Source organism: Pelodiscus sinensis, chromosome 11 (genome assembly GCF_049634645.1).
Source record: "Pelodiscus sinensis isolate JC-2024 chromosome 11, ASM4963464v1, whole genome shotgun sequence".
Taxonomy (NCBI): domain Eukaryota; kingdom Metazoa; phylum Chordata; order Testudines; family Trionychidae; genus Pelodiscus; species Pelodiscus sinensis.
Genome location: NC_134721.1, coordinates 10,950,429 through 10,976,541, shown reverse-complemented (window position 1 = coordinate 10,976,541; position 26,113 = coordinate 10,950,429). Strand labels below are relative to the sequence as shown.

General features: G+C 44.4%; 1 protein-coding gene across 2 annotated transcripts in view; it reads left to right on the top strand.

Annotated features, from left to right (window-relative positions):
• The window catches only part of SHQ1 (SHQ1, H/ACA ribonucleoprotein assembly factor), a 119,896-nt gene that overhangs the window by 77,710 nt on the left and 16,073 nt on the right, over positions 1-26,113 (top strand). The window contains exon 12 of one of the 2 annotated variants that reach the window (XM_075938647.1): positions 2,397-9,352. The exons of the other annotated variant lie outside the window; for it this stretch is intronic. Coding sequence (XP_075794762.1) covers positions 2,397-2,439 — 43 coding nt within the window. The 3' untranslated portion in view covers positions 2,440-9,352. Of the gene's footprint in view, positions 1-2,396; positions 9,353-26,113 lie in introns of those variants that run through there. 2 annotated transcript variants of the gene reach the window in all.

Genomic DNA, 26,113 nt, shown 5'->3' with positions numbered 1-26,113 from the left:
AAGTGATAAATGTATCAGCCCTGTTGCTGAAATCCCACATCAGCAATGACAAGAGACTTTCTTCTCAGGATATTTGTTGGGTTTTGGCACTCTACATACAGAAAACAAGACTGATCAGGAAATTGCCTAGACTGTTTATGTCCCTGGTAGAATGGATGAAAGAAGAAGGGATTTTCTTTGCAGCGATTTTTCAAATGGATCTCAGGCTCTATTCTACAATGTTGAAAATTGGCAGATATCCCTCCTCCACAGGATATGAGGGCTCAGTTTGCCAGAGTCCAGGCATTGTTGGTGGTCTCTCTGAGATGTTCCACTTATTGAATTCTGCAAAGGCGCAGCCAAGGACTTGGCCAGTACCTTTATATTACGCACTGGTACAAGCATCCACAGCTGATGCATCTTTTGGCTTGTCCACCCTCAGTATAACTGAGATCCTTGAACCATCTCCTGCAATGAGCACTGCTAATCAGTCACAGACAGTGGAATATACTTGGGGACCACATATCTTGAAGAACTCTGGTTATGATAATCATAGAAGCAGAACTGGAAGAGATCTCAAGAGGTCATCCATTCCAGTCCCCTGCCCTCACAGCAGGACCAAGCACTGTTTAGATCATCCCTGACAGGTGTTTGTCTAACCTGCTCTTAAATGTCTCCAGTAATGGAGATTCCACAAGCTCTCTAGGCAATTTATTCCAGTGTTTAACCACCCTGACAGGAAGTTTTTCCTCATGTCCAACCTAAACCTCCCTTGCTGCTGTTTAAGGCCATTGCTTCTTGTCCTATCCTCAGAGGTCAAGGAGAAGAATTTTTCTCTCTTCTCCTTGTAAAACCCTTTTAGATACAGGGAGTCCCCGAGTTACGCGGATCCGACTTATGTCAGATCCGCAGTTACGAACGGGGCCGTTCCTCTCCCTGGTCTCCAGCAGATAAGGGAGAGGAAGCAAAGCGGCAGAACACGTGGGCAGCGGACAGGGTTGTCCGCTGCCCACGCGCTCCGAGGCTTGGCTCTGCTTTGCCCCCCCCCCCCGCGTCCCCCTGGTCTGCAGTCCCCCTGTCAGCTGGCCGCGTCCCCCTGGTCTGCAGGCCCCCTGTCAGCTGGCCGCGTCCTCCGCGGCTTGGCTCTGCTTTGCCCCTCCCCCCATCCCCCTGGTCTGCAGACCAAGGGGACGGGGGGGCAAAGCAGAGCAAAGCCGCGGAGCACGCAGGCAGTGGACAGCCCAGACGCGTCTGGGCTGTCCGCTGCCAGTGTGTTCCGCCGCTTTGCTCCCCGTCCCCCTGGTCTGCAGACCAGGGGGACGGGGAGCAAAGCAGAGCAAAGCCACGGAGCCCGAGGGCAGCAGGACAGCCACGGCGCGTCTGGGCTGTCCCGCTGCCCCCGTGCTCCATGGCTTTGCTCCGGACACCTGTGGTACAGCAGCTGGGGCGCTGCCAGTTGGTCCCGTAGCGCCACTCTGGGCGCTACTGGACCAACCAGGCAGCACCCCAGCTGTTCTGCCCCAGGCGTCCTGATTCAGCCACTGCTGGTCAGATTCAGCAGCGGCTGAATCAGGACGCCTGGGGCAGAGCAGCTTGGGTGCTGCTGGGTTGGTCCAGTAGCGCCGAGGAGCGGCGGCGCTACTGGACCAACCCAGCAGCACCCCAGCTGCTCTGCCCCAGGCGTCCCCAAGTCAGCCGCTGCTGAAACTGACCAGCGGCTGACTACAGGAAGCCCCTGCCCCGGGCTTCCTGGAATCAGCTGCTGATCAGTTTTAGCACCAGCTGACTTGGGGATGCCTGGGGTTCTTAAGTTGAATCTGTATGTAAGTCAGAACTGGCGTCCAGATTCAGCCACGGTTGAAACTGATCAGTTTCAGCAGCGGCTGACGCCAGTTCCGACTTACATACAGATTCAACTTAAGAACAAACCTACAGTCCCTATCTTGTACGTAACCCGGGGACTGCCTGTACTTGAAAATGGCTGTCATGTCCCCCCTCAGTCTTCTCTTTTCCAAACTAAACAAGCCCACTTCTTTCAGTAACTCAGTTTCAGATACACGGAGCACATGCATACTCTCAATGAAATACAGATAGGAATCACACATTTCAGAGAACTCCAGTTATCATGACGCTGGCAACTTCTGTTTTCAGACACTCCAATTTCAGAAGCACATTACATTTAAACATTTTACTTTTCTCTCACTAACACTTCTTAAACTTTATAAGAAAACAGTGTAAGGCATAAGCAAATGCAACAGGCATTTCAATTTGCCTTTCATAATTTTAAGGCAATACTTGCCTTGTATTTTCTGAAAAAAGGTCTTCTGGTTTCTTGTTAAATTATTACGCAGTTACTGCATTGCATACATTATATTTATTGTAAGTAATTTTTGATTTTTAACTTTCCATTTGTTTAGTGGGAAGGGAGCATATTGCTCAAAAAAACAGAGAGAGATATAAATGTTAACCTGTACATCAAAAACTACAGAGAGTATAGTGAAGGCAGCTCATCGTAAACCTCAGCAGGTGGTGTCAACATTTATGTTGAAAAGCCAGAGGCAGCCAGATGGAAAATTGCATCTTTAACCCCTGAGGTCATAATGGCATGTCATCGCTTCATTTGATCCCCCTGCTAAGTGAGCTTATCAACCACCCTGCTGTCATTCTTGTTATTACTTTCATTTCCATAATAAAATTACATTTAATTTGTCTGGTGTGCGTCTCCCCTCCCCTCCTTTTGTGCTTTTACAGACTGCAATGATGTATATTTGGGAAGGATGACTTCCTAACTAAAGCTGACTAAAAGACCAGTTTTGTCGTGCTTTTTCCCCAAAATAAAATCATTGGGTCTCTGATGTGAGGGACATAGGGGAATGGAGACAGCAGAAGAGCTGTGAGGTAACAATAGGTTATCAGGTGAGTGAGGGGAGGAGGCTGCTAAGAGCAAAGGGAATCTGTGTGAATGATGTAGGACAGGGGTGGGGAACTTTTTTTGGTCAATGGCTGGTGACCCACAGAAAAATCAGTTGGGGACCACACACAAGTGAGAAGCAAAAAAAAAAAAAAAAAAACCAACCCCATGCCTCACACACCAGAGCCTAGGGGGGACCCAGGATAGTAAATTTTGTGTGCTCCATCCTCACAGGGAGATGGCGGGGGGCTGGGCTTCCCAATGTGGGGGAGGACCTCTGAGCCTCGGGGGACAGATCCAGGCAAGCCAGCAGCCATATCCGACCCCCAGGCCTTAGGTTCCCCACACCGATGTAGGAGAAGGGAGCAGAAAGCACTGATGCTCGGAGAACCTCCTGTTCATCATGAGATGAGACTCCTGCTGCTGTGACCCACAGGAGTTTTGTCAGCTGTTGAAGCCAGGGAAACACTAACAGGTTTTCTTACCTGCTCCTGCAGCCTTGATCTATTCTCTGGTTCCCCCACCTATCTCTTTCTGCTCTTCTAGGCTCCGGTGAGCCCCTTCCCAAAGATTGCACCCTGTCCACAAAGTCTCCCATATCCTGCTCTTTCACATCCCATAGACATTGGCGGGACAGGGCTCACAAGCATAATTCGAAGACTAATTTTGTGGCCTGGTGGGGGGAAATTCTGAATTGGATTAAGAGCCTGAGGAAGGGAGCTGGGATATTTTTAGATAAAGGGATGTCTGGAGGCCAGGGACAGGAGAGAGAGAAATTGAATGAGGAGCCAGGAGAGAGAAATGAGCTGACTGGACAAGGAGACTGGAGATAAGGAATTGGGGTGGGGAGAGACTGGGACTGATGGGACAAGGAGATTGGAACTCTGAGTCTGAGAGTGTATGTGAGAAAGATGGAAACTTTGACCTGGCAAGGAAACTGGAGCTGCTCAGAAATGAGGCAGGGTTGTATAATGGAGGTTTTTGTAGAGTCCATGTTTCATTTGTTTTAGAAATTGGAGGGTGGGTATTGAATGATGCAGGGGACCACAAGAAGGGAATAGAAAGAAAACGGTGCCATGGTAGAGTCAAAAAATTTAAAATTCTGTATCCTTTATTTACATTCTAGTAGCGTCAATTATTGTGGTAATTTATTTCAAAATACTTGTCAGCAACTGTGTAACAAAAGGGAGTAGAGAGTTAAAAAAACTTATGACAACCCAGTTCCTGTTTCTCTGCTCCCTCTGCCCCAGAGCCTGTCCTCCAGCCAAAATATCTGCCTTCAGACCCTCCCCCCACCCTGAGCAGAGCCCAGCCAAGAGATGTAGATATATTCCAGGCAGGTGTTTTGCAATCTTCTACTTTATAAGTGTCTTACTGAATTTTATGTATGCAGTGTTGTAGCTGTGAGATACCAGGATATTAGACAAAGTGAGTGAGATAATATCTTCTATTGGACCAACTCAATAAACTTTACTTAGTCACAAACTTTAACATATTATTGCTGCTAATTTTGGTGCTATGTTTTGTAATGTAAATATATTTCCATTAAAGAAGCAGGTTGAGACCAGGAAATTTATTTGACTTGAGACCAATATCCAGATTAGACCTCACTATTGTTTGCATTCCTGTCATCTTTGCGTGGATACATAATAAACTTAAATCCCAATTAATTTGAAATTTTTCCTGGTATATTACTTAGATTGATGTGAACCCCTAACAGGTATTTATTTTAACTTAACCTCACAAACACTTCCTAGTTGCATGGGATTGTTTAATTCTCACAAAGACTAGTACTTGTTGGTATCCAGCTAACATCTCTTCAGTGAGGACAGATGTAGACAAAAATATTTACTTAATGTCTTCTACCTTATCACCTGTTGCTTAGAAGTAATTTTTGTTACACTTCTTTTGTACATAGTTTATCCATAATTTACAGCATAATAAATATGTCTGAAAAATTTAAAAACTAAAGTAACCTTTTTTTAAGGAATCTGAGGAGAGTATAAAACTGAAGGTGAAGCCTCGCTGAGGAATAGAAGTTTTTTTTATCTCCTTTCATCTTAAAAGTCTCTTTGTCTGTCTGTCTGTCTGTCCATCAGTCAGTTTGTGCGTCCATCTGTGAGTCAATTTGTTCAAGAACACCTCCTAAATGGCAAGAGCTAGGGTCACCAAATGGGGTTTGTAGCTTCCTCTTACCCTAACTTAATGCAATGTCAGGGTGTGGTTGTTCCAGGAAAACAGGAAGTGCCTGGAATGGGACTGTTTTTCCAGAACATGGAAAGGGAAGAGCCAGAGAGGAGGGATGCTATACTGCAGAGTGGCTGCTGGAGGCAGTGAGCACAGGGGACAGCTGTACTGGAGCTGTGTAGAGAGATATTCAGGTCACTTTTTTGGGTTGAATGTTGATTTAGAACCCTGCCAAGTGTAAGAATAGTTTACATTTTTCCCTCCTGTGGGCTTTACTTTGCAATTATCAGTGTGTCGTTGTGTTATGCATTTACCCAGCTGTAAGTTTTCTCTGAAGTTTGACACACTCTTCTCTAATCATGACTAGCCTAAGTACTTTGTATTATTCCATGTGTGATGGAGCGCACGTGTTGTCATGGCGCCCCTCGTCCTCTATCCGGGAAGGGGCCGTGCCTGACACCTTTCAGGTGCAACGCCCTTCCCAGCGTGTAATCAGAATCTGAGTACCCTTTGCCTCGAGACACGTACTTTCTAGGTCCTTGGCCGGTACTGAGACTGATCAGGGCGTAGGGGGACTCGGGCCCACTCCCACTCCGAGTCCCGACCCAGGGCCCTAAGAACCGGGGGAAAGAGCTTCTCGCACAGTTCGGTTGGTGGGGGGTTCCATCCCCGCAACGCATCAACCCATGGGCCACCACGGCCGTGCCCTGGGTTGCTTCCTACTTCCTGCGGTCAAGGGTCCGTGGCTTCTGTGCTCCAGTCACCTCTCTTCCCCTGAGAGCCATCCCTCGCTCCTCTTCCTTCTGTCGGCGGCCTCCTTTTGAGCCGTTCTGCCGGCTCCATAGCTGACGTCGGGGAGGCAGGGCCACCCCGCGTCCAATCCCCGGCATCGTCTGGGTGGGTCTGCCCCAGCCGGGAGGACATGGCCAAACCTCTTCCCAGCTCTTCCTCCTTGGCACCACTCGGCCAGCCTGCCACCACTGCGTTGGTTGCGTAGGGGGTGGAGCCTCTGGCGTCCGGCCAGACGCCGCCCGAATGCAGGCGCGGCAGCGTTGGAGTCGCAGGTGGAGGGCCGCCTCCCCCCAGAGGGCTGGGGATGGCGCGGCCTCGTAGCAGGGAGCTGGAGCATCCTCGTTACACTCTTCCTCCTCGGCCCTGCTCCTTCCCCCGTCCGGCGCAGCCTGCCACCTCTGCATAGGTTGCATAGGGGGTGGAGCCTCTGGCGTCCAGCCAAATGCCGCTTGACTGCAGGCACGGCAGCGTTGGAGTTGCAGGTGGAGGGCCGCCTCCCCCCAGAGGGCCGGGGACAGCGCGGCCCCGTAGCGGGGAGCCGAAGCATCCCCGTTACACCATGTTTATAAGGAAAGCAATTGAGAGGAGCCCTGTATGGATCAGAGAGGAACATTTTGGTTAGACAGCGCTGTACGGGAGACGCCTTCCCACAGATATAGGTACCACTATTCATTGGAGCGGTTTAATTGTGATGATGTGAGAGCTGTGTCTTATGTAAACGTGGCATTTATATGTTTAGTCAGGATGAGTTAATCTGAAACCCCCCCGTGTAAGACGAAAAAGGTGGTGTACCCAGGAGTGTGTAATGAATGGGCGGAGACATTTTGCTGAACATTAGTAGGTGTGCGAAGTGGGGCAGGGAGAATGCACAGAAACTGAGAACAGACAAGAGCAGAGGCTACATTCTCTGTAAACTGTGCACTTGTGCAGCTTATAACTAGTTCCATGTGAGTATTCAAAGAACATGTCCAAGGTGGAGACCTACAGCCAGAGGAGGTCCACCCCGTCCCCAACTTAGCCTGACCTCCAGCCTGCTCTGGCCAGGGAAGAATCAGCCTGATCTGGTACCTTTACCCCAGCCTGAATGCAACCACCGCTGGAGCAGCCCAGCCCTCGCCCTAGAGCCCTACCTCCCCGCTGTGGCTAGAGCAGCCTGACCCTGGAGCCCCGTCCCCTGCCGTAGCCAGAGAGGCCAAGCAGTAGCTCGTGAACACTATGTGACCCTGTAAAAAGCTAAGGAAAAAACTTTGGGTCTGTGCTTGGGGCTATACATTAAATAACCTCCTTTTCTTCTTTGTTTCTCCTGTATTCAGAGAAGCAGGACTTTGCGCATTCCTCTAAATAAACAAGATCGTGTCAAACAAAATACCAGACTGTCAATTTCTGCTTCCAACTGGCACATCCAGGGGGCCCCAAACTTTGACTAGTTGCTGAGCTCTAAAAGGGAAACAATATCCTCCTACGTATGGTAAAAAGCTACAGAGACTGAGGAATGTACATGGCTTTCGGTGCTCCCTGAAGCTTGAGTCCCAGCCTGTCTCATTTCATCTCCATTATGCTACTAGAAGAAGACTCCGCCCAGTTAGCAGCATGGTGCTTCTGGGATTAAATCGGGTGAGAGGACCTCCCTGAGCTGCACCAATCCTGTTCTGCTAAACCAGGAGTGGGCAATAATTTTTGAGCATGGGCCACTCCAAAATTTTTTGAAGTGGTCGCAGGCCACCCTAGAAGGAGCGAGGCCTTGGACAGAAGGGACAGGGCTTTTAAATAGCAGGAGTTAAAAGGGCTCGCAGCTATGGCAACACTAGTGCATTGCCTGGGTGCCTGCGCCCTTTCAACTGCTTTTATTTAAAGGGCTTCTGCACTCCCCATGGCTGCCAGTCAATACGTTGCCTAACAGGCACGGGGAAAGCACAAGCCCATCAAATAGTAGCAGTTGAAAGGGCTCGTATGGCTCCAGCTCGTAGGCAACGCACTAGGGGGTGGAGCCTGTAATAGTCGCGTGGGCCAGATTGGCTTTTGCCCATCCCTGTGCTAAGCCAAAGTATGGTCAGACCCATAAAGAGAAGCTTGAAAGGAAGAGGAGGACTTTGGCTGTTCAGTTCTTCAAATCAACAGCTTTTAATATAGCACAGGACCAGTTTGGTTTTGTGTTGTTTTGGTTGAAAAAGAAGCCTGCCTAATCTGAAATGCAGGGATTTTTCTTGACTTGTACCTTCCATAAAGTCTCTCCTCAGTGTAAAGCCCTTATTAGCCTATAGCAAGGGTGGCCAACCTGTTACTGGCAAAGAACCAAAATAGTTGTGCATATAGCGCAAAGAACTGGAGGGGGCGGGGAGGAGTTGTCGAGAAAAAAAAAAGACTGAAAACGTGGTTAAAGACTTTTTGGCCACATCAGGCTCTTGCCGGCTGCTGCCATCTTGAAGACGCCATTTTGAATGGCTGTGCCGAACGGCTCCCCTGCCCCAGAGAGCACCAGGAGGTGGGGGCTGTTTTCAGGGGCACAGGGGTGGCTTCAGGAGCCGCATGTGGCTTGGCCACCGCTGGCCTAGGGAGTATTATAGATAAAATTAACTGGAAAAAATTACAGATTTAATAGTGGATTTTAGGCAACTATCACCTGTCCTGCACTTGATTGCTACACTTTGTGGTGAATTCTAACCTGTTTGGGGGCATGTTGAACACCTGATTGTTGACACTCTGGTCATCTGAAGAAGTGGGCTGTGCCCACAAAAGCTCATGACACCATCTACATGTTTTGTTAGTCTTTAAGTGCTACTAGGCTATTTGTTGTGTTTTAAGTTTATCCTGTACAGAGCAACTCGGCCACCCCTCTGAAGCACCTGAAAAGGTGTGCACCTGAGTGAATCCTGTGTTTGCACAGTAGTAAAGTATTCAATGTGATGTCTTTGTCAGGAACACAATCTGAGATATGTCAAAAGTGGGCTTTCTGTAAAAGACAGGTTTTTAGCAGCTTTTTCCTTTTCATCCTCTCATTATGATGGAAACCCAGTCCTTGTTACAACATAATTACCTTGTCTGAAGCCAGCAGGGAGTTGCTGCTTTATGTGAAGGGTGTGAAGTTCCCTAAATAAACAGAGGATTAATTACATTCACAGCGTGTCATTGAGGTGATGAGATTGATTGATTGTATCGCTCAACTCTTCTACTTTCCTGACACTGGGCTTTGTGGATTCCTGTTTTCAACTACAAATACTAATGTTTGCTAGGAATTGAGAGCATACTTGGAAATAAGGAACTTTTAGTCCATTGCTTGTTTAGTAGAGGGAAGATTTATATGTTTCCTAAGCTGCTTGGTTTAGTTGGTTTTGAATATGTAAAAGGAATGAACAAACACTCGAACTATCTCACCCATTACCAAGATAGCTTTCCCACTTATCACCTCTAATACCATTAACTCACAAACATCCCACTCTCCCCACCTCTAATATCATCAATTCACAGACACTTACCTTCCTTCCTCCCCCCCCCCCCCCCCCCCCGCATCCCCCTCCTGTTCTGAAATGTGATTTGTCCTTTTTCATATGTGTTCATTTTTTAAAATTGTATCCTTTGGTATATATGGTTGTGACTATTTTCTTCCACTCTTTGATCTGAGGAAGTGGGTCTGGCCCACGAAAGCTCATCATCTAATAAACCATCTTGTTAGTCTTTAAAGTGCTACATAGTCCTGCGTTTTGCTTGAATATGTATCTTACTCCTAATTATTTCCACATAAAACCAGTAATCAACATGTAAACTCTGTGCTAAAAAATGCTCCCTGAAATATACACTTGAAAATCAGAGGAATGTTGGCAGTTTGGCCAGACCGCTTGTTTGTGTATCACGTTTGCCTGAATCGAATCTAGCACTTGGACTAACAAAACAGACTATGAAGTACTGTACTTCTTTTTAAGCCTCCTTTTGTTTATTTTAAAGAAATATTAATGGTTTTACATGTTCTGTCCACTTTCAAATGAACTTCCACAGGAAAATGATCAAAGACAAAGACATGATGTTACCTGTAGGTGAATACAGGCAGTCCCCGGGTTACGTACAAGATAGGGACTGTAGGTTTGTTCTTAAGTTGAATTTGTATGTAAGTCGGAACTGGTACATATTGTAGGGGAAACTCTAGCCAAACATTTCTCCAGAGCTCAGTTTTATTCTCCCACACCTCACTTCCCTCAGTCCTTTATTCTCAAGCTGAGGTGTCTGCTGAGAAAAGCTGCTCCGCGTCTCCCTGGTCTGCTGGAGGGGGGCGGGGAAGGCGCTAGCTTCGCGTCTTCCCTGGTCTGCTGGGGGGAAGCAGCTAGTGCGGGGTTGCCTCACCCCGTTTGTAAGTAGGGATCCGATGTAAGTTGAATCCATGTAACCCGGGGACTGCCTGTACTTTTCACAGGTGAGAGAAAGAGTGATGACTTTCAGTTCTCACCCTCAAAGGAAACCTGCACAAAACTTTTAAAAGATGAGCCCACAAGCTTAAATTAATTATTCTTGGGAGACACTAAAAATCATGGACTGAAGAGACACCTTGGATTTATGGTTTCTTTTAACAGTCTGTAATCCATTAGCCCCCTCTTTTTGTCCTATGATTGCAGAGGTTAACACACCACTTTACCTTGAATGGTCCCTTAGAGTGTCTGCTGTGTATGCTGAACAATCTGTTCTCGTGTTTTGCTGTGACACTGGGAGAACCTTTCCCATATCTGAAGAAGAGCTCTGTGAGGCCTAGTCTACACTACACCTCCCTCCTCTTCTATCTACATGAATAGCGTGGCTGAAATGGAAGTACTTACTGTGGTGTCTTCCATGTGGTAAGGTCTGTGGGGCCTGCTCTCCTGTCAACTCAGGCTATCACTGGCAGCTCTTCTTGTCATGGTGGAGTACTGGAGTCAACAGGAGAGTGCTCAGAGGTCAGTTTATCACATCTGAGCAGACTGGATAAATTGACCATCAGTGCATTGATCACTCCCGGGTCGATCCACCGTGTATGGAAGACAAGCCAGGAGGTATGAAGTCTTGTCTTTCTCACCAACAGGAATTGGTCCTATAAAAGATATTACCTTGTCCATCTTTTCTCTCTAACTTTGTTATTCTCTCCTTTTATCATCAGGTCAGTCCCTTTATTAAGGGCTGTGTCTTACATAAGCAATTGCTATCTTTTTTGGGGGGAGGAAGAGAATGTCCTGATTTTCACACTTGCTATTTGGTTAACCTAGCACTGGCATATGTCCATTCCTTTCTATCCTGCTTTGCTTTTCCACTCACAAAGCCATTTATCTTTTTACCATTTTTATGGTACAGAGTACCTGAATTCAGCTTATGCAAGCACAGCTTTGCTGAAATAGTTAAACATACGTATAAGCATTTGCAAAATCTATACCAAGGTGTCATAAAATCTAATGCTTTCTAAGTTTGTGAAGTATAGTACAATGACTCTCATGTGAATATTCAAAGATTTCTAAACTAGTGTTTTAACAATATTTTAGAAGGTTTTTTTTTTTTTGGGAACTATTCATCAGTCCATCAACCTTGCAAATTTAATAAATCTTTTACTAGTTGCTGACACTTCTTAGAAAACTTTGAAAAATGTTTTATTTAAAAATTACCCTGATTATGACACATTTCTGTAATTCTCTTTCCTTGATGTGTTTTTTAATTAACTTTCCGGATATTTGAATAAAAACTAGGTACAGTAAAACCTGTGTTATCTGGCATGCTTGGTGATTAGGGCGTTCTGGTTATCTAAAAATTCTGGTTATCTGAGGGTCCCATCAACCTAGGAAAAACCAATAGACAATAACAGTAAAACTCAAGTTTTTATTATTGGTAGTTTTGTAGTGTGAAGCAGTTGGTCTCACCTTTCTATTTGGAATTAAAGATTATCAATACTTCTTAAATAAAAAATTGTTAAGCCAATCATGGTAAACTAAGCCAGGCCAGTGTGCCTGAAGATGTGACAGTATTGTGGCTGGGGGCAATGCCGATTAACAAAGTTTTCTGGTTAACAGAGTGCTGGATAACAAAGGTTTCACTGTATTTGTTTTCTTCTGTTTTTTAAATTTACCAGCTTTTATTAATCTCCCACATACATTTTTTTGTTCAGTTAGGTCTACACTATAGGTTGGCGGGGGGGGGGGGGAGGGGCATTATTCGAAAAAAGCTCCGCAACTTGTGCTCCGCAATTTGCATAGCTTTTTGCCATCACTTTTCCAGAAGAGGCTTTTCTGCCATTTGGCCCTGTCTAGACGGGGCCAAATGGCGGAAAAGCCTCCTCTTTTGGCAGAGCCCTTATCCCTCATAGAACAAGGCATACAGGGCTCCTGAAAGAGCACGTTTGCTCTTCTGAAAAGGAAAAAAAACAAAAGAGCAAACACGTTCCTTGGATGTGGTAGAATTTTTCCAGGATACCGCCGCAGTGTAGTCGTAACCTTTGTGACATTGTAATAGTTCTCAGAGGGGCTAAAATACAATCTTTCAAATACAGTACTTAGCCCTGGTCTGTACTATAGAATTACTGTGGTAGAACTGTTACTTAGAGGTGTAACTAATCTGTGTGAGCAGTATAGTTATGCCAGCCTAAGTGACAGTGTAGACACCATTATGTTGGTGAGTGAGCTTCTCCCAGGTTGTTGAGGCCAGAGGGGACCCAAGGACAAATGATTATCTAGTCTGACCTTCTAGATAACAATTCAATAATTTCTATATCATGCCCATAACTTCTTTTTAAGCTACTGCATATTTTTTAGAAAGATATTCACTTATAGACTGCAAAATGATGGAGAGTTTACCATGTTCTTGGGTCTGTTCTGTCGTCAACATTTGATTAAAAAGAGTAACTAACAGGTTGTGTGAACACTCATAAGCTTTAGTCTCATCTGTCATTGTTGCAGTGTATGTCTCCGTGGGTGCTCCACTGTTAGTGTTGGGTCGTCCTGGCACTGCAGATCAGCGTTTTCATGAGCAGTAGTCAGCTGAACCACACGTGTGGCATGCGCTTCATGCCTTTCACACCCTTTTGATCTCTCACACGATACAGTTCCCGCCAGTTCCTTTTTTGTCATCCGCGGTCGCAGACAGAGAGAACCCTCTCTCCTCAGACAACCCTGTCAGGAATCAAAGAAAATCTTAAATTAGTGTTTATAGTTAGTTATAGTTCAAATGGTTACAGTTCGTTCATAGTTTTTTTTTAAAAAATAAGCTTTTATTGCACTAGATATACTGGGCTCTCCTGGCTTTAAGAAGTGTACCACATGCTGTGATGTGATGCCATGCCGACTGTAAAGTGCCTCGGCAAGGCACACATGCCTCAAAATGCGTCCACTGTGCCAAACTGACTGTTAGGGCAGGTAAGGATAGAGAAAATAGGCTAAACATGTTCCTTTTTGACAAGGCATTACAACCCGCGGAGCTATCACAGCCGGTTTCCACTCTGCAATCACCTCGGATGGAGAAAAGAAAAGCCATTTCTCCGCAGCCGGCTCTGGCTCAGAAAAGATCTTCACCAGCCCGTTCCCTACCACCATCCCTTTTGGCCTGTGTAAGTGTGGGTGACAAACCAGGCGCGTCTGGTACTGTGACACCCAGGCATAAATTGGCCTCAGAGCTGAAAGCCTGGCAAAAATATACTTTGGTGTCATCAATGGTTGTAATGGACTGTTGCTCGGCACTGCCAGTGACTATATCAGCCATCACAGCACCGACTATGACGGCACCGTCTGTGTCGGCACCACCTATACACATGCCTATTACAGCGGCACCAACAAAATCAGCACTGGCAACTTCGGTGCAGTCAACCTCGGCACCATTAACATTATTGCAGACATCTGCATGGCCGATGTTGGCACCATATGTGCTGTCCAGCCCACCGGCACAGAAGAAATCAAACCAGAAATCTAACCCTATGAGACAGCTGAGCCCAGAGCCATTGACCTTCTCCCCGGCACCGCCCTCTGCACCACCACCTCCCTATTTACCTCGCTTAATGGGATGATAGAGGTCGGACCCTTCAGAACCAAACCAGACACCATAGGTCAAGATATCATTTGTCACTATCACCCTATAGAAAATATACCTTTCATTCCCCTCCTCCTTCTTCAAGAGGTTCACCACATTCTCCACATCTCCTAGAACATCATCATACTCACTACAGCAATGGTTTTTCGTCTAGATATGCTTCCCCCTGCAATCAGAGTACAGGCGACACAGCCCAAAATACTATCTACCACTATTATCCTTAAGATATCTTGGTTCGTCATCATTATCATCATTCCAATTACAGTTACCCCGTTGTCACAACCACCCACCTTCTCGTGCTCCTACAGTTTCTCCCCAACCATCACATGGACAGCAAATAGCAGTCACACCTCCGTGTACAGCTCACTGCTCAAAACCGGAGTAGGGTCAACTATCTGACATTGAAGAGCACCCACTCGATGTCTCACCAACTGATCAGTCCTCATCATCCCCCGATGAGGCGGTTATACCTGGTGACCAATCTCCTCCAGATGACTTGAAGCAGTTTCAGGAACTCTTTAAGAGGGTAGCTGCAACCCAAGATATTCCGTTAACTGAAGTACCAGACAAACATCACCGGCTTCTTAAAAACCTTCAGTCCTCACAATGGGCAAAGATCGCAATCCCCATTGACCAGGCTTTTATGGAAGTCACTGATGACATCTGGCAGACTCCAGCCTCAGTACCACCAACCAATAAACGGGCTGACAAGAAATACTTTGTTCCTCCAAAAGGAGCTGACTTTTAACTTTCCCATCCATAACCTAACTCCTTAGTTGTTGACGCTGCTCAACACAGATCCAAAATACCACAATACAAGAATACAGCGGAGAAAGATAACAAACATATGGACTTGTTTCGCAGAAAGCTCTTTTCTTTCTCCACCTTACTCCTCCACGTAGCCAACTATGCAGCATTATTGTCCAATCACTACTTTGACAGTTATTCAAAGCTTACCACTCTTATGGAGCACCTGCTGAACTCAGAGGCCCATATTAAAATCTATAATTGAAAAGGGTTACGCTTCCTCCAGGATGTCCCTCTAAATAGCGCTGGATATAGCTGATACAGCAGCCTAGGCTACTGCAACATTGGTGGTTATGAGGAGAACCTCGTGGCTACAATCTGCCAGGGTCCCTCGTGAGCTACGTTCGAAAGAGGAGGGACCTCCCTTTCGATAAACAGAAGTTATTTGCAGAAAAGACCGATGAGGTCTTACATTCGAGCAATGACTTGAGAACAACTTTGTGCATGCTGGGGATGCGAACTCCCCCGTACCACTGCAAACGATACACCCCATATCAAAAGCATCAGGAGTTCTCTTACTCCAGATATCAGCAACAAGGCTTCGAACACGCAAGGAATAAACAGCATCCTCAGAGGAAAAGCTCACAGAGTGTCTGTAATACCAGTAACTAGGCAAACAAGCACAGCAGCAGGTTTGTTGTGCTGGTCGAAGGTCTGCAAAATCTCCCTATCACGAACCAACAATCACATCCTACTCCTGCCTTTCGCCACCATTTGTGGCCTTTTTGTCATCGCTGGGCTGCTATCATGTCAGACAGTTGAGTTCTTGAAATCCTAACATCAGAATATATCATCCCATTACCACACTGCCTCCCATTTCCCCACCCTTTTCAGGGGCCCCCCTCACAAAAATCTGCTAAAACGAGGTACAGCAACTGCTCAACTTTGGAGCAGTGGAATTGGTTCCCAAAAACTTCAAAGGCAAGGGGTTCTACTCCCATTACTTTCTCACCCCAAAGAAGATGGAAGGCTGGAGGCCTATTTTACACCTTTGCAGATTGAATCAATGTCTTCGGAAACAATGATTCAAAATGGTTACCATAGCCTCAATAATCCCAGCGTTAGAGAAGGGATACTGGTTTGCAGCCCTCGACCCACAAGATACCTATTTTCATTGATTCCTACATTTCGTAGAGGAAACAGATCATTACCAATACTGGGTGCTACCATTCAGCCTTCTGCACCCAGAGTGTTTTCAGAGGTGCTGACTGTTGTCATGGCCTACCTTTGCAGATGGGCCATGATTATCTTTCTTTATCTAGAAGATTGCTTGGTAAAAGGCCCATCAGAAATAGAGACACATTGAATGATTGCAACAACCAGGCAAGCATTCAAGCTGCTGGGCCTTATATTAAATACACAAAAATCAACTCTACAACCGACACAAACTCTAGAGTTCATAGGTGCTTGACTAGATTCTGTATCAGCAAGGGGATAGATACCTCTGTGCACCGAAGCAGTTCGGTTATGGAACTGGTGCATAAGAAACAAAATAATCCTGGTAGCTTCATACTTATCAGGCATCAAGGACATGACAGCAGGTTTCCTCAGCAGGCACTTTGCCCCTGACTACGAATGGGAGGTACAGCCTCGGGTTCTTCAATCCATCTTTTGATGATGGGGTGTCCCGAAAATAGACCTGTTCACATCCTACAAAAACAAGAAATGTCGACATTACTGTTCCAGAGCCAGCATCGGACCTGGATCTCTAGGGGACATCTTTCTCCTCAATTGGAAAGGCCCCCTCTTATACGCATTCCCTCCTACTCCGCTCATTCCCAAAGTGCTAGAGAAGATTACCAGAGACGAGGCGACAGTTATTCTTAGAGCACCTTTTTGGACACAACAGATATGGTTCCCTTATCTGTATCTGATGTCTCCTGAGCCTCCCTATCATCTTCCAATTCACCACTACCTCTTAACTCAGGACCTTACTCCACTCACAACCACATGTCCTACGCCTGACAGCATGGCTTATTGTTGGTTCTGTTGGGAAGAACTACAATGTTCAGACCAAGTAAAAGAGGTTCTTTTGCACAGCAGAAAGTGATCCACCCATTCAACTTAACCTCAAAAAATGGCATAGATTCCTTTCCTGGTGTTCTAACAAAAGTTTGGACCCAACCACAGCACCCCTACACAACATTTTAGAGTACATCTTGTCCCTCAAGGACACTGGATTGGCCCTTGCATCCTTAAAAGTACATTTGTCAGCCATTACTGCTTTCCATGAACCAATAGAAAGGTTCTCAGACTTCGCACACCCCATAACAGGAAGATTTATAAAAGGTCTTTCTAACTTATACCCACCACGCAGGTTATCGCCACCATTGTGGAACTTGGAAATGGTGCTGGACATTCTTATCCATGCCCCCTTTGAGTTCCTCGCTACCTGTTCACTATCGTTGATGACACTGAAGGTAGTCTTCCTATTGGCAATCATTTCTGCCCACAGAGTGAGTGAGCTAGCAGTCTTAATGGTAGTTCCACTGTATACCATTTTTAATGGAGACAGTGTAATATTGCATCTGCATCCTGCTTTCATTCCTAAAGTGTGTTCGGACTTCCATATAAATGAACCAATCATACTCTCTTCCTTCTACCCTAAGCTACATTGAATTACTAGAGACATGATGTTTCATTTGCTGGATGTGCGTAGAGCCCTTGCTTTTTATATAGACAGAACTTGATCTTTCCACAAGTGTGACCATTTACTCATTTCCACAATGGAGTGTACTAAGGAGCACTCTCTGTCATCACAACGTATCTTCAAATGTACGGTCTCCTGCATTATGACATGCTATACCTTAAGGAATAAACCGCTTCCTCAGATACCTAGAGCACACTCTACAAGAGTTGTTGCTACATCTACAGCCTTTCTCCATGAAGTTCCCTTTAAGGACATTTTCAGAGTGTTCACATGGTCCACCAATGCCACCTTTATGAAGCACTACACTATCTTGCAGGCTCAAGCGAATGACACTAATGTAGCTTCCAAGGTCCTATGAACCGCCGTCAAACCATGAATCCAAGGCCCGCCTTCCGCTTATCCTTGAGTACTGCTACATGCTCACCAACAGTGGAACTCCCATGGGAACACCATTCAAAGAAGTAGTAGTAGTTACTCACTTTGGTGCAGTAACGATGGCTCTTCAAATGCGTGTCCCCGTGCATGCTCCACTACCCACTCTCCTCCCCACTTTGGAGTCTCCTATTATATCTCCCAGATACCAGGGTGGACTCAAGGAACTGGCGGGAGCTGAACTGTGCGAGAGATCAAAAGGGCACGAACCGCGCTTGTGAAAATGCCGATCTGCAGCGCCGGGACGACCCCAACACCAACAGTGGAGCACCCAACGGGGAGACACATCTCGAAGAACCATCATTACTGCACCAAGATGAGTAACTTCTTCGTAGATTGTATCCTCTTTAAGATTCATACCTGTCCCAGTAGGTAAGTCTAGGGCTCTTCATAAAAAATACAGGCCATGTAATATAAAATACTGACTAGAATTGAAGCTTCAAGTAGCAGCCTATTTGCCCCACAGGCTTGTAAAAGTGACAAATAGTTGGATATAATGCCAGAAACTCCCCTTTATACATGTTTTAGCAAACCCTGTAAAACATTCCTTTTTAATAAGGGATTTAATCTCTCTTCCCAGCTGCTGGCTGCAGTTTCCTTTGATGTTTTTCTCTTCTCATCTCTGTTGTTTTTTCTTTATTCCGTCACTTTTCTTTAGCTCGTATTCCTCCAGGCAATGTCTGAATGCACCTTACCATGGGTAAAAGGGGGAAAGAAGAAAGCCGACTTCTCTCCCCTCGGGCTTGGGCTTTGATTTTCCAAGGTTGTGTGGAAGCAGTTCCTGTTTGCCTTTGGAGGGCTCAGTGATTTGGGTTGTGTTTTTTCAGTCAGCACATGTCTGCTGACTCTCCTGTTTTGACTACAGAACAGGAATGATGAGCCTGTGTAGTTGCTGCCTTTTTAAGCAGGTGGAGTATGCAGCTGTGATCAAAGGGGGAAGCTGTTCTCCAGGCAGATAACATCTTTCTTTTCTGTTTTCAACTTTGTCAGTAGCTGGCTCATTCTCCCCCTTTGGCAGCGATTCCGCCATAAACCACAAGTGTGAACGAAGATGGAGAGAGAAAAGGAAAGGGGTGAAAATTCTCTGTTAATAATGTGCTGAGATGATAATTTACAGTTTGTGGCCTAACGCCTATTAGCCACTGTTCCTTGGGGACTCCCTCTCAACAGTTACTGCTCTAGGCCAGTTGCATGGAGTATAGGCCAGCAGTTCTAGGTGTAAACATGAGATGGCCAGCACATTCGCCTGTTAAGATCAGACAATAAGGGAAAAGACCATCAACCGTTTGAGATGCAAAAGAGTATGATTATTTATTATTTGTATTACTGTAGCACCGAGGCGCCTAGGCATGGACAAGGACCCGTAGCAAAAAGGCCTTATGTAGCTGTGCAGTTTAGTCTGTTATGGGATGGGAATGGATGGACTCCTCCTCTCTGCCAGGGATTGATAAAGTGGTCAGGTTTGGCAAACCTCCATTTTAAATGTGCATGTTACTGAAGTAACAGGTTGTGAGGGGTGAAGGCTTTTTTCCATTTGTCAGGATTAAAGGAGGTAGTAGTAATCAGGCAGAACTATTATAACTTCACTAGTGTTTTTCTGGGACTAACATCTTTGGCTGCCTTTGGCCTTTAGTTACAGCACCAGAAGTGATATGTCCAGGAACAGGAGGTCTGAAATGTCAAACAGACAGGGCTGACCGCCATCTGACAACAAAAATGACTACACAACCCCAGCAGCAGGGGCCAAAGCCTGAACCCACCCAAGCTCTGCCACCACAGGTGTAGGAGGGGTCAAAGCCTGAGCCCCACTAGCCTTTGGGATGAAGTCCCAAAGCCCCAGGGTTTCAGCTTCAGGCAGGGGGCCTATACCTGCAGACAGGCTTTGGCTTTGGCTCTGGGTGGTGGGGCTCAGGCTTTGGCCCTGGGTCCCAGCAAGCTTAAGCCAGCTGTGGCCACCCCATTAAAATGGGATCACGGCCCACTTTGGAATCTTGACCCACAGTTTGAGAATTGTCTTAGAAAGCACACCAGAGATACAAGACGGAGACCAAAGCCAATATAAAGATGGCCACAGAGAGATAGAAGGGTCTGTTATTTGATATCTGTAGTACTTAATATTTTTTAATATATGTGTACATTTTATTTCCACTTACAGGAAAATCCAAGTAATGAAACTAAGATGTTACATCTTACAGCTTTATCCTTTTTTGATCTTTATTAACATGCATTGGCTAAGGCTTAGTGACTAAGGCGCTCAAGTTGATGTGAAAGGAGCACTGTAGGATTTCAGAATGGAGGGAGATGTCATTTTCAGACAAACAAACAAACAAACTCTTTAACATGAAATAAGGCTATTGAATAGAAGCAATGGTACCATATTTCAGATTTTATATTTCGCAAAGTGTGGTACTCTGAACCACCCATTGGTTTATGATAGTGCCGCTTAGATTGTTGTAAGTACACTTCCTTTTCTCTACCTTCCTCTTCATCTCCCTCGTAATTTCCGAACCTGTTCATGCTCCTTTGGAAGCTAAACTTTCAAAATGGAAGCCAGGTCTTGTGCCCCTCCAGCTCATTAGAGAGTTCCACTGTAGTCAGAGTTTCATATGAAAAGGGGCAAGTTCCGTTTCCATTTTCTAAAACCTTGCTTTGAAAAGGAATCTCTTTTAATATAAACTGTTTAAAATTATGCAACACAGCCCTCCGTTGACAGGGAAAGAACTTGTTTTCTCGGTATCTTCTTGAACATGATGCTTCAGTTTTTATTGGATTTTTCAAATGGATCACCTACTTTTATAGCAGAAGTGTTGGGTTGAAACATACTCTCCTATCTATAAGGGCTACTCTTAAGGAAACAATTAAAAAACACAAACCCCATTTATCCTTCCTCTCATCTCCTATGAAAGTTTACCAATCTCTGCTCCCTGCAGTCACAGGAAATGTATATTGGCTAGGCCCAGGTTATTGTAAGAGCTGATACTTTCAGAGGAAGCTGAAAACTCCAATTACTGCTTGTCCATAAAGGCAGTGATTGGTTTAACCTTAGTTCAGATAAATAAATATAACTGTATTTGACATGTTTACACTTGTCTGATTTTTTCTTCTACTGCAAATAATGTAATAAGTAGTATAAACTTTAATTACATTTTCATTTTGATTATAGTATCATCTCTCTCTATATATGTAACAGAGTTTTTCCTGACGGGCGACAGAATGACATCATCATGCTCTCATGCTCCCTAACTGCAAACGAGGCCGGGAGGGAGGGGGAGTGTAGGCGAGTGTAGTGAGCATGGGGCACAGCTCGCTAGTAATATTTAAGAAAGCTACCTTCTCTCTTGAGCTCCCTGGTGAGATTTATTAGGATGTATTGGTTTGGGGTGATATTTAATGGTCAGTAAAATATTATTTTATGTTTATGGTTTATTTTGAAATTTATGTAATGAAATAAAAATGTAAAATGTTAATTCACATATTATTTGTATTTATAATATCATCCTTTAACCATGTGTCTTCATTCTGTGTTCCTGTCGAATTTTACAGAGACGCGGCTTCGGCTTCTATTTGGATGTTTAGGGTATAGATTTGGAAAAAACTGCTGGAAGCGGTGTTGGTGATTCAGTAAATGGCACCATTTGCTTTTTGTTGGTGTCTGTTTGGTGTTTTAGAGCGCATTGAGTTGTGGGGCATGCCCTATTTTAGGCAGGACGTAAAACAGATCCTGACCTCCTGTGTTTATTAAAGAACAACTGTTATTCTTTGTAAGCAGTGGTGATAATCTTTGTGTACTTGGCACAGTCCAGCTCAATAATTACATTCTGCCTACTTGAAAGTTTCAATTCCAGTTTCACTTGGCTGTTCTGGGGATTTGGGGGTTCCATTTGTGTAATATTATGCTCTGTTAAATAGTGGACATGTTTCACACTAAAAGTGGCTATATTCTTAGCTATGGATAAAATGAAATCTACATACAGTTTGTGCTGGTATATCATTTTGTTTTGTAGAATACTTTGGGATGAAGAAAATATAAGATATCGTGATCACAGTATCTATAGCAGATAGCCAGGAAAGGTGCTTGATTCAAATTGTCTGTATATCTTTCCAATAGAGACATACAGACTGTCTAATGTGATTTTTGTATTTCAGAGCAAGCAAGCTAAATATACAGTATTTTAGGCTCCAATAAGCAGTAAAGGGCATATTTGTTCACTAAATGCTGTGCTTACTCTTTTTAAACCATTCGATTAGAGTGCTAGTGGTTGAATAGCTTATAACTGGAAGGACCAATTTGGAATAACTTGAAATTGTAAAGAGCAGCATAGAAATATGGCATCTTATATAAAATGCATATGGCCAAAAAGATGTAACTGAGTCAAAGATTTTTTACCTCCAGCCACATTTACCTTTATTTTTTTATAGTCCAGTGCTTTTTAAAGAATAAGCTCAACATGGATGGTATCTGTAAGTTGACGTGTTTCTTGTTGTTCAAGTTAAATGTCCATTTATAAGGATTTTTTTCTGAAAAAATACCATGCAGTCTCCATTGTTGGGCCCTTTATGTTTTTTGTGTATATTAGTAAAGCTTCTACTTTTGCGTTCTCCATCATCAGCATTTAACTCTTCATTTCATTTCAATACAGTAATACCTGATCAAGCTTGCTCTTTTTACTATCTTTTTTCTTCTATATTTTATTGAAATCTAATTGAGCTCTTTCTCTCTTCCAATTCTGTGTCTCAATAATTAAATCATTGTCTGTTTTCTTTTCTAGCAGCTTGGAACTGTTTTTCCAGATTTGAAGGGAGCTTTTACTTGTTTGTTGAATTTCTAAGGAGAGTAGATCACCCTTAATCTATCATCCACTTTGTTTTTAAGTAGTTCTGGAGAGATCTGAGTACTTGCTGTTAGATGTCAAAATATGTCATTGTAGTGACTTATAGTATTGCCCCAGGGGGTCAACTTTTTCATTATTACCTTAAAGGGATGTTCCCAAAAGAATGGTATATCTTCCAATCTCAGGTCTGGCTACTGAAGCATCTATGTTGTTTTTGGTGAAAGGTGTCTTCTATATTTTAGATTGACAATTTATTTTCCTTTCAAATACCTTTGGCTATTTTGCCATCTGTTTCATTTGAGGATCAAATTCTCTCTGGTTCTTTTCCTCTCATAATATGGTGAATTATAACTTTGTTTGAGCCTTCTGTTTCATAAGAGCCCAGCTATGAGACAGATTGTCATATGAAAATTAATTTTCATCAGAGTTCTCGTGGAAAGGTAATGCTGACATCTCATTCTTCCTGAGTGTAACCCTAGTGTGACTTGAGGAAGACAATGGCAAGCTGGCACCTGAGGGACCCAGGTTGTCATGGACTGGAAGTAGTATGGCAAAGGGGCTAACCTTTTGCAGATGCCCAGTGATCTGTATGATTTCTATTCATCATTGACGATTCATGCAGAAGTATGAATGCCCCTACTGCTGTCTCTCCTCGTTTGGCAGCTAAGCAAAATAACGTCATTGTCTTTTATAGGTTAATTTGTCATTGCATCCTCTTTGCCAAACACTAAATTCACACACTCTCATCTCATCTTCCTTCAGTCACAGGGACAACCTATCACTAAAACCAGGACAGAAACCACCCTGCTTTCAGATAATCTGAGTTGTGAGGATGACAGCATGCTGGGGAACAGTATTAAGACTGGGGGAGGTTTAAGATTTACAATGCATCTTGTCCAGGAATAATGGGTAGTGGTGAGCAGTGCAGCTTGGCATGGTTCTGAACTAAGTCTACTCACCTGACAAACTCACTGATCTGCTCTCTTCTCTGTTTTCTCTATAAATCAAAGCATATATAATGTGCTCACTGCCACAGTGCATGAAAATCTGAAATGTGTAAGGCGTTACCAAGAGCAACAATTTCTCCATCGCTTTGTTCACTAGGGGTATATTTACACTTGCCCCCTAGTTCGAACTAGGGAGGCAAATGAAGCATACCGAAGTTGCTAATGAAGCACGAGATTTAAATATCCCGCGCTTGATTAGCATATTCGATGCCGGTCGCCATTTAAAAAAGCCGGTAGCCCGAATTAACTTGCTGCATGTAGACATGGTAGTCCGATCCAAAATCCTTCCCTCGAATTAACTATTACTTCTCATTGCATGAGGAGTTAATTTGAGGGAAGGGTTAATTCGAACAGTAACAGTTAATTCGAGGGAAGGGTTTTGGATCGGACTACTGCGTGTACACGCGGCAAGTTAATTCAGGCTACTGGCTTTTTAAAATGGCGACCGGCCGCGAATATGCTTATCAAGCGCAGGATATTTAAATCCCGTGCTTCATTAGCAACTTCGGTATGCTTCATTTGCCTCCCTAGTTCGAACTAGGGGGTAAGTGTAGACATATCCTAACGTTCATAACTTATACAATAATAGTGTAACACTTGGGTGATTAGAAATGCCCTGCAATCCAGCATGCACAAAGACTTTAGCTTGTTAATGCAGCTACAGTAGTGCTCTCTAAAGTGGATCTTACGTGTCCAGATCTCCTGTAGAGTGGAGATAATTTAAATAACCGTCCTTGATAAATCAGTAAACTACACTGATGATCATTTTGTATTTGAATGCACATCGAGGTATTGCAGTCTTGTCATGAAGGCTGGCTGCCTAGCAGTGTGACACACTCATTTTCCTGTGCGATGGAATCCTGGGAAGCTGTATGAAATGGGACAGTCCTCCATGTCTGTGAGGCTTACTTGCCTTTTCTTTAAAAATGTAAAATGCAGGTTTAAATTTAGGGCTTAATTTAAAAAAGACTCATCTGCCTTACAAAGCCAACTGAGCTGGGGGAGGAGGATTACCTGTAGGGCTGTTTCTCTACTCCAGCACAACACAGTTAACATCTGTTGTATACATTCAGCCTAGCCACATAATGAAATAAAGACAAGGCTTTAGTCTGATTATTAGACCTTGGTTACAGTCTACTCAAGAGTTGTCCATACAACAGATTTGAACCATGCTACACCTGTGTGTGGGTGGGGATCAACATTGTTGCAACTAGCCTCCCCCCCTCCCCAGCTTGGTTGTTTTTGTAATGTAGGTAGGCTCTTTCTCCAGTTAAAGCAGAAGAAAGTGGGAAACAGTAGCAGAATCAGATCAAGGCTACAGAATTTTCCAGAATATCAGGAAACGTACACGTAATCTCAGATTAGCTATGATTTGTGAGATCCGGTATGACAGCATCAATGCACCTCACAATATCCATGCACAACACAGTAATATAGGTAAGCAAGCATAATTAGTAAGAATGCACTATTGCACTCACCCGTTGCACCCTGTTAAAGAGAGATCTGGCGATTTGTAATTTTTCTCTCAAACAAACACTGTTGTAACAATTATTGTTTTGTCCCTGATACTTGGATGGCATGGGTTTGGGTAAAGCTGTTAAAACTACCTAAATAAATTAACAGCTATAAAAAAGCACTGTTGGTAGATGCATGTATTGTGCCATGCCAGACTTATGATGTAGTAAAACAATTATTTTATTCTGGGTTTTTTAAACTACTAAGGTGGCACTTTTATCTACACATGAAAAAGTTTTATTCTGTTTCATTTAGTAACAAAATGTCACTGAGCTATGAATTCAAAGCCTGATGTACCAGCTTGCCCTCTGTGTTTATACACAAGGGCATAAATATGCCACACAGTAAGTAAGCCGCCTAACTGCTAGGGATGTAATCAGTTAACCGATGTGCAGAATATGGTAGGTGACAATCAAGCTGGTAGGTGACCAGCTTAGTTTAATAGAGAAATGGTAAGCTTAAACACAAAAAGGGAGCTTATACAAAGTGGATACTTGGAGAGAGAAGTAGGGAGGAGTATAAAAATACTGCTTGAGCATGCAGGAGTGTATTCAAGAAGGCCACAGCACAATTGGAGTTGCAGCTAGTAAGGAATGTTGGGCCCAGTTTTGGGCTCCCACTACAGAAAGGATGTGGGCAAATTGGAGAGAGCACAGAGGGGGGCAATGAAAATGATTTGGGGCTGGAGCACATGTCTTATGAGGAGAGGGAGCTGGGTTTATTTAGTCTGCAAAAGAGAAGAGTGGGAGTGACTTGATGGGCAGCCTTGGCAGGGGGAGAGGGGTGTTCCAAAGGAGATGGAGCCAGTCTGTTTTCAGTGGTGGCAGATGACAGAATGAGGAGCAGTGGTCTCAATTTGCAGTGGAGGAGATCTAGGTTAGATATCAGGAAAAACTATTTCACGAGCAGGGTGGTGAAGCACTGGAATGGGTTACCTAGGGAGGTGGTGGAATCTCCATCCTTAGACATTTTTAAGACCCAG